At 58.7% G+C, this 9,044-nt stretch overlaps 1 protein-coding gene across 1 annotated transcript; it reads right to left on the bottom strand.

The window, feature by feature from the left end:
- Positions 1–2,297: 2,297 nt before the first annotated feature.
- SLC22A6 (solute carrier family 22 member 6) lies at positions 2,298–9,009 on the bottom strand. Its single transcript, XM_064402284.1, has 10 exons — positions 7,957–9,009; positions 7,421–7,521; positions 6,803–6,957; positions 5,914–6,082; positions 5,163–5,286; positions 4,703–4,818; positions 4,362–4,576; positions 4,033–4,141; positions 3,705–3,908; positions 2,298–2,616 (listed from the first exon to the last, which is right to left on the bottom strand). Exons 1-10 carry the CDS (start codon positions 8,320–8,322, stop codon positions 2,532–2,534), a joined length of 1,644 nt encoding a protein of 547 aa, XP_064258354.1. The 5' UTR covers positions 8,323–9,009; the 3' UTR covers positions 2,298–2,531.
- Positions 9,010–9,044: the final 35 nt, after the last annotated feature.

Genomic DNA, 9,044 nt, shown 5'->3' with positions numbered 1-9,044 from the left:
CGGTCGTCCCTCTGTCCCTCCCTCGGCCCCGCCCCCCCCAGCCCCTCCTTCACCCCTCGGTCAATCGATCAATCCATGGATCAATGGATTTCTCTGCTCTCTCTGCCCGTTTATTGATCCTTAGCCTATCAACAAATCGATTTTCTGTTGATAATCAGCCTATTGATTGATCTATTGGTCCCCCTGCCAATCAATACAGCAAGTTCTTTCTCTGTTGTAACATTATTGATCACTAGACTCGCCTTATCTATAACAGGTTGATCATAATAAGTCCATGATCTCTTTATGTATTAGTTTATTGATCCATATGTTTCTGTTATTGATCTGTTAACCTATTGATTGATCTGTTAATCTACTGATGGCTTGATTAATCAATCTATTAATCTAGAAGGATCTCTATTGATCCATCTGTTAGTCTCTGTATCTCTAGTACCAATAAACTGATCTCTAATCTATTAATTGATCATCCAATTGGTCTCTATTTTTCTATTGACGAATCTATTGAACCATGATTGACCAATCAGAATAATGATCTCCTTCTCCATCAATCATTCTAATGATCCAGTTATTGATTTATAATCTATTGATCAATGTATCTATCCTAACCTCTCTATTGATCAGTCTCTCGGCCTATAATTTTCCTGTTGATTGATTGATTGACCTTTAATTGCTTTCTTGATTGATTTATTGACCTTTAATCCCCCTATTTGTTGATTTATTTGTTTAAATATCTCTATTGATCAACCTCCTGACCTATAATCCCTATTGATCAGCCCTTCTCTCCATCGATCGATCCACTGAGCTTTGATCTCCCTCCTGACCTCGCCGGCTCTCCGTGACCAACCAATCGATCTCTATTGATCACTCACCTGTCGGTCACTGCCGGTGCCTCCCGGCCTCTGCCAGCACCCGATGCCGCTGCCCCGAGCCCTCGGCCGGCCGCTACCACCCCATGGCCCTGCCCTGCCCCCGGCCTGGCCCCGCTCCTATTTAAGGCCACCCCGGTCCCGGTTAACGTTTGACTCCGGAACCCGCCATGGATCGGTGGAGACGCTCCCGGGGCGGAAACGCCGGTGCCGACCACGCCGGGCCCACCCGGGACACCCCGGGGCTGCCCCTCCATCCCACGCAACCCATCCTCTTCCTCGCCCTGGGAGCCCCCAGCCCCCGGCAGATGGGGACCCCCGGCCCCCGCTGGCCCGTGCTGCCCCTCCAGGGTGGATCATTGATGAGGCAAAGTCCCGGGGGCCCTGAACCGCGTCCCTGGGAGCCCCTTGGACCCCGGGCAGGAGGGCGGCGGGGGCAGCGGAGCGTGGGCGGGATGGGGGGGACGTGGGGGGTGACGGGGGGAGCCGGACACCCGGATTGGCGTGGGCAGGGTGTGAGGACACGTGGATGCTCGGGATCTCTGCGTCCTGGGGACTTCTGGGACATCTGGGGCAGTGACATCCCTGTGCCCTCAGAGTGTCGGGATCCTTGGCATGCCTGGGTGGTCTGGATCCCAGGATTCCGGATCCCTGGACACTCAGGCATCCGAGTCCTTGGGATCCCTGGGATCCTGGATCCTTGGACACCGGAGTCCTTGGGATCCCCAGGATCCGTGGGATCCCTGAGTCCTCGAGATCCCTGAGCTCTTGGGATGTCTGGGCACCCTGGTGCCTGGATCTTGTGTCCCTGGGATCCCTGGACATCCAAACACCTGAAACCTTGGGATCTGGGTCTTTGGGGTGTCCAGGAACAGGGTCTGTGGGTCCTTGGGATCCCTGGGCAACAGGACATGGGGATTCTTGGGATGCCCAATCCCCAGGATTTCTGATCTTCAGGATCCCCACTCCTTGGGGTCCCCAATCTCCATGATCCCCAATCCCTGGGGTCCCCAATCCCTGGGGTACCCAATCCTCAGGGTCCCAAATCCCTGGAGTCCCCAGTCCTCAGCATCCCCAATCCTCAGGATCCCCGATCCTCAGGATCCCCAATCACTGGGGTATCCAATCCTCAGGGTCCCAAATCCCTGGGGTCCCCAATCCTCAGTATCCCAAATCCCTGGGGTCCCCAATCCCCCGGATCCCCGATCCTCGTGATCCCAGATCCTTCCCGCACTCTCTCCCGGCATTTCCATCCCCGGCCGAGCGGGAGGGGCCGGGGGTCCCGCGGTGCCGAGGCCGCGGTGTCCCGCTGGCTCCCGTGTTTTCCTTCGGGGCGGGACGGGCCCGGCTGCGCGGGACCCCCCGCGGCCGTGGGAAAACAACCCCCACCCCCACCCCGCCCCGCCCCCACCGGCCGCATTTCACACGAGCTTTGCTTTTATTGTTTTTTATTCCAGCGCGGCCGAACCGTCCTCGACGTGGAGATCTGGGGGGGCCCAGCGTCCCCCCCGCTCTGCAGGGAGGGGACAGCCCGGTCCTTGTGGTCACTGCTGTCCCCTTGCTCTTCTGGGGGGTTTGAAGCCCCTCCACCCCCAAAATCCTGCTCATTCATCCGGCGGGAGCATCGAGGGCTGAGGGTTTGGGGGTCCCCTGGTGGGGGTGGCACTAACGGGGCCCTGTGGAGTTGCTGGATTGGGTGGGCTGGAGCGGGACCTGGAGATCTCGGGATTCATCCTTCTGGGATTGTGTCCTGGTGGGGAGGGAGGGATGAGGGGCTTGGAGGGAACAGGGGGGTTTCCATGGTGCTGGGATGGGCATCCATCCATCCACCCATCCATCCATCCATCATCCATCCATCCATCCTTCCATCATCCATCCATCCATCCATCCATCCATCCATCCATCATCCATCCATCCATCCATCCATCATCCATCCATCCATCCATCCTCCATCCATCCATCCATCCATCCATCCATCCATCCATCCATCATCCATCCATCCATCCATCCATCCATCCATCCATCATCCATCCTCCATCCATCCATCATCCATCCATCATCCATCCATCCATCCATCCTCCATCCATCCATCCATCCATCCATCCTCCATCATCCATCCATCCATCCATCCATCATCCATCATCCATCCATCATCCATCATCCATCCATCCATCATCCATCCATCCATCCATCCATCCTCCATCCATCCATCATCCATCCATCCATCCATCCATCCATCCATCCATCCATCCATCATCCATCCATCATCCATCCATCCATCCATCCATCCATCCATCCATCCATCATCCATCCATCATCCATCCATCCATCCTCCATCCATCCATCCATCCATCCATCCATCCATCCATCCATCATCCATCCATCATCCATCCATCCATCATCCATCCATCATCCATCATCCATCCATCCATCATCCATCATCCATCCATCCATCCATCATCCTCCCATCCATCCATCATCCATCCATCCATCCATCCATCCATCCATCCATCCATCCATCCATCCTCCATCCATCCATCATCCATCCATCCATCCATCCATCCATCATCCATCCATCCATCATCCATCCATCCATCATCCATCATCCATCCGTCCATCCATCCATCCATCCATCCATCCATCATCCATCCATCCATCCATCCATCCATCCATCCATCCATCCTCCATCCATCATCCATCCATCCATCCATCCATCCATCCATCCATCCATCCATCCATCCACCCAATCTCCATCCCTCCACCCTGATGTTCAACCACGTTCTCTCTGTCCCTCCCCCTCCTCCATCCCATCCCACCACCCATTCCCCTCCAGCCCACCTTCCCTCCACCTCCTCCACGGTCTCGGGCAGGGCTATGTTCCGTGTCTCGGGCAGGAAGGCGGCCACCAGCCCCGACACCACGGGCGCGGCGCCGTAGATGACGAAGGGCAGCGCCGGGAAGAGCTCGCCCGCCATCTTCACCAGCGGTGCCATGATGCTGCCCAGCCGCGACATGGTGTTGGCCAAGCCCATGCCCGTCTGCCTGTGGGACACGCCGAGCTCCTGAGGGCACCTGAGGGCACCTGAGGGACCACCCTGAGGGACCACCCTGAGGGACCACCCTGAGGGACCACCTGGCCACGCCCCCGGCCACGCCCCCTCCTTACCGGATCACCGTGGGGTAGAGCTCGCCCGTGTAGAGGAAGACGCAGTTGAAGGACGCGGCCAAACAACCTTTCCCAAAGACGGCCAGGGCTGTCCGGAGTGTCCGGAGGTCTGCGGGGACAGCGGGACACCTGGGAGTCACCTCAGTGTCCCTACTTGGGCTGAGCTCACTTGACAAGAGAAGACCCCAAACATCAGGATTTGGGGTAAATCACCCATAAAAAGCTAAAAGGACCCAACCTCGGGGTTCCATCAATGGGTTGAGATTGTCTGGGCCCTCGCAGGGAGGTTGGAGATGAGGGGACACCACTGCCACCACCCCTGGCCTCACCTCGTGGCACCAAGACGTTGGCCAGGATGGCCAAGCCGGCCAGGATGAGGGCAACGGCCTGGGTGAAGCGGCGCCCCACGTAGGTGATGGTGAGGATGGACACCAGCTTGGCCGGGATGTCCACGGCGCCGAAGATCAGCTGGATCACGTAGATGTCGAACTCAAAATTCTGCAGGTCCATGGCCAGCCCGTAGTAGGCGAAGCTGGTGGAGAACCTGGGCCACGAGGGGGGAGAGGCGGTGAAAATGTCACCTGTGGGGAGGTGTGGGGTGGCATGGGGGGTCAAGGACGTGGAGGGGGATGGACAACCACCCACTGGTGTCCTCCACCGCCGGCCGTACCACACGAAGCAGAGGCAGAAGGAGATGCGGCGCAGGACCGGCGTTCGGACCAGGTCAACCACGGTGTGGCGGGTCTTCGATGACGTCATCTCCTTCTCCATGTGGGACCTCAGGGTCTGGAGGGACGGGGGGGGCTCTGGGATGGGGGTGGGGCAATGGGGACCCTCTGGTACCCGGGCAGGTCTGGGCAGGACGGGTGGGAAAGGGGGAAGGGGGTCATGGGTGGATGGTGGGATGGAGATGGTGGATTCATGGATGGGTGAGGGGATGGATGGGATGGGTGGAGATGGAGATGATGGATGTCATTGAGATGATGAAGATGAGTGGATGGTGAACAGGGTGCATGAGGGATGATGGATACAGTGACCATGGATGGACAGTTGTCCATGGGGTGGATATTCAAGGGACCCCTATAAAACACCCCAAGGACACCCCGGGGGATCCGGACAGAGCCTTTTACTTCTATGTCAAGCTTGTCCCCTTCCTCCTTCTTCCCGTTGATCCTGGCCACCTTCTGGAGCTCCCGCAGGGCCTGGTGGGACCTCCCCACCATGACGAGCCACCGCGCTGACTCCGTCAGCCACCTGCGTGGGAGGGGACGGGGCAGGAGCCCAAGCTTTGTCAGTGTCCCACCTCAATCCCACCAGCAACGTCCCCCCGTCCCTCTGGTCATCACGCCGTGTCCCCACTGTCCACCCAGCTGTTCCTGGAGGTTCTCTTCATCCTTTCCTTCTGTCCACCTGTCCATGCACCCCCCCACTTCTTTGTCCATGCCACCATCCTTCCTTCCTTCCTTCCTTCCTTCCTTCCTTCCTTCCTTCCTTCCTTCCTTCCTTCCTTCCTTCCTTCCTTCCTTCCTTCCTTCCTTCCTTCCTTCCTTCCTTCCTTCCTTCCTTCCTTCCTTCCTTCCTTCCTTCCTTCCTTCCTTCCTTCCTTCCTTCCTTCCTCCATCCATCATCCATCAATCCATCCATCCATCATCCATCCATCCATCCATCATCCATCCATCCATCCATCCATCCATCATCCATCCATCCATCCATCATCCATCCATCCATCCATCCATCATCCATCCATCCATCATCCATCATCCATCCATCCATCATCCATCCATCCATCCATCATCCATCCATCCATCCATCATCCATCCATCCATCCATCCATCCATCCATCCATCCATCCATCCATCCCTCCTCCTTCCTCCTCCTCACCAGGAGTAGAGGAAGAAGCCGAAGAAGGGCAGGGACACCACGAGCTGCAGCTGGCGCCAGTCGGGGACGGCGAAGGCGACGCCGGCCAGCAGGAACTGCCCGGTGGTGTAGCAGTAGCCCATGAAGGTGCCCACCAGCGCCCGCATGTGCGTCGGCATCCACTCGATTGCTGCAGGACACGGCACGTGGGGACCACCTGGGAATGCCCACCGGCACCCCAGGGGATGGGGAGACCACCGGGATTGTGCCCACGGGACAGGGAGACCACCAGGATGGTGCCCAGGAGATGGGGAGACCACTGGGATGGTGTCTGGGGGACATGGAGACCACTGGGATGGTCCCCAGGGGAAGGGAGACCACCAGGATGGTGCCCACGGGACAGGGAGACCACTGGGATGGTCCCCAGGAGATGGGGAGACCACCAAGGTGGTGCCCAGGGGATGGGGAGACCACTGGGATGGTCCCCGGGGGACATGGAGACCACTGGGATGGTCCCCGGGGGACATGGAGACCACCAAGTTGGTGCCCAGGGGACACGGAGACCACCGGGATGGTGCCCACAGGTATCCCAGTGGAACATAGAGCCAGGGCGGGTACAAGGAGGACATGGACCCACAGGTGCCAGGGGGCATGAAGACCACCAGACAAGCCCCTACAGTTACAGGGGCATTATGGAGACCCCCAGGATGGTGCCTGGAGGACATGGAGACCACCAGGATGGTGCCTGGAGGACATGGACACAACTGGGATGGTGTCTGGAGGACATGGAGAGCCCCACTTGTCTGGAGGACATGGACACCACTGGGATGGAGTCTGGAGGACATGGACACTGGGATGGCTCCCACAGGTTTGGGGGGACACAGATCCCCCCCAGGCGGGGGTGACGTACAGAGGGAGACGCTGTTGAGGACGATGCCCGAGAAGGCCATGCCCGTCAGGAAGCGGAACAGGCAGTACACGCTGAAGGTGGGCGCGAAGGACGAGCAGGTGCCCATGGCGGCCATCTGCAGGTAGCACCAGGTGAGCACCGAGCGGCGGCCGAACCTGGGCACGGAGGAGGAGGAGGAGCAGCAGCAGGGGGTGAGGATGAAGAAATGGGGGTGGAGGAGGAGGAGGAGGAAGAGAAGAGGAGGAGAAAAGGGAGAGAAGAAGGAGACAAGAAGGATGAAGAAGGGGGCAGGGGAAGGAAGAGGGGGTGAAGAGAAGGAAGAAGGGGCGAGGAGGGGGAATAGGAAGAGGAGGAGAAAAGGGAGAGGAAGAGGAGACCAAAAGGATGAAGAAGGGGGAAGGGGAAGGAAGAAGGGGTGAAGAGGAGGAAAAAGGGGTGAGGAGAGGGAAAAGGGGTGAGGAAGTGAGGAAGATGGAGGGGGGTGAGGAGAAAAAGGGGATGAGAAGGAAAAGAGGGTGAGGAAGAGAGGAAGAGGAGGAGGAGGAAATGAAGAGGAGGCAGAGAAGGTGAGAGGACCCCCCCAGTGCCACCCCACCTGCCTGCCGGGGCCCCCCTCACCTGTCCGAGAGCCCCCCGAAGAGGCCGCCCACCAGGACTCCGGCCATGTAGAGCGACTGCGCCAGCTGCTTGAGCCCCCGGGAGCTGCACACCAGGTCCCACTGCCGAGGGACGAGGACACGGGGTGGGACAGAGAGCAGGGTCCCCTCTGGCCCCCCAAACCCCAAAACCGCCCGTGGTGGCCAACAGGGTCAATGAATAGCCAATGGAAATGTGACACTGAATGCTTGGCCACCTTGCTGTAGTTGGAAGGTCCATCCAAGGGTCTTGTGACCCTTTGTGACCCCCTTGTGACCCCCTTGTGACCCCCTTGTGGATGGTCACACCACCTCCCCATCCTTGCCTTCCCCTCCTAGGATTTCCTGGTGTTGAGCGTCTCCACTGAAGGTTGAGCGGGGAAGATGCTCCAGTTGGGAGAGGTCAATGCTGTGTTGGCAGCAGACCCTTCGCTGGTGCCTCCAGGTGGGATCCACCCACGGGATTGGGTGAAAATCCCCCCAGATCCCCCCCAAACCCCCCCACCACCACCGTCCCACCTCAGTGATGATGGTGCTGGTGAAGACGCTGCGGTCGTAGGTCCAACCATCACCGCACGGCTCCGTCTCCGGCCAGGAGCTGTTGGGCTCCGAACCGTTGGCCTCCAAAAGCCACCACTGGGGTGCCACAAAGCGCCGGCAGCGCTCCCCGCGGGGGACCCAGACCCTCAGCAGGGCCTCGGGGTCCAGGCCGCTGCCGTTGGCCTCCGGGCGCGGGCGGCACCAGTGGTCGCTGGTGGCGGCCGTGAAGTTCTGCAGGAGGTTGTGGCTGGCCATCATCAGCACGGGCAGGGACAGGAGCAGCACCGAGAGCACCTGGAAGCGCCCCATGCCCCCCACATGCTCCAGGAGGCTGGCGAAAGCCATCTTGCCACCACCGGGGCCTGGGAACGCCCCACAGCCATGCAGAGCCCTGGATTTCAGGGGTTTCACCCCAAAAATGCCTCCCTGTCCCACGCGGTGTCTTCCCTGCAGCAGCACCCAGGGGTGGTCTCCTATATAACCCAACCCAAGGGTGGTTTGGGTTAATGTTTGACATCTCTGGGGGGTTTTTGGTGGTTTTCCAGAAGAAGAAGGCAAAAGTGCAGCGTAAAGGTGTCCAGGGGTAAAAAAAAAAGGTGTTTTTGGGGCAAAAGTCCCCCAAAGTGGGGCAAAACTGGAGTTATTTGGGGCAGGAAGACGAGGAATACATAATTTCTTTTAATTATTATTTCACAGCATTGCTTTCTTTGAGGGGAAAAGTCAGGGTTTGAAGAGGGGCCGTCCAGGAGGTTGGGTGGCACCAGGGTGGGCACCGCAGGGAAAGGACGTCTCCTGGCATGGACCAATGTCCAGCCTTCGGTGGCACCTTTGGGTTAAATTTTAGTGATTTCAGTGGTCAAAAGGCGACCGAAAGGTGCTGACAGAGGTGGCCCTGCCTGGGTCAGCGCATTCCCCGCCGGGGGTTAATTTTTGATGGGGAGGTGACGGGGCCAAGGGACACGTCAGAAATGGGAGCAAGGGCCGGGGTGGCTTCAGGGGACGGAAATCGGGGAAGGGGCATCGCGGCAAGGGGGCGGGGTGGGATCGGGAGCTCCTGGTGCTTCCTC

This window comes from Passer domesticus, chromosome 37 (assembly GCF_036417665.1).
Source record: "Passer domesticus isolate bPasDom1 chromosome 37, bPasDom1.hap1, whole genome shotgun sequence".
In the NCBI taxonomy this organism is placed as follows: domain Eukaryota; kingdom Metazoa; phylum Chordata; class Aves; order Passeriformes; family Passeridae; genus Passer; species Passer domesticus.
Note: the sequence above shows the minus strand (reverse complement) of the source record. Positions and strands in the feature narration are given on the sequence as shown.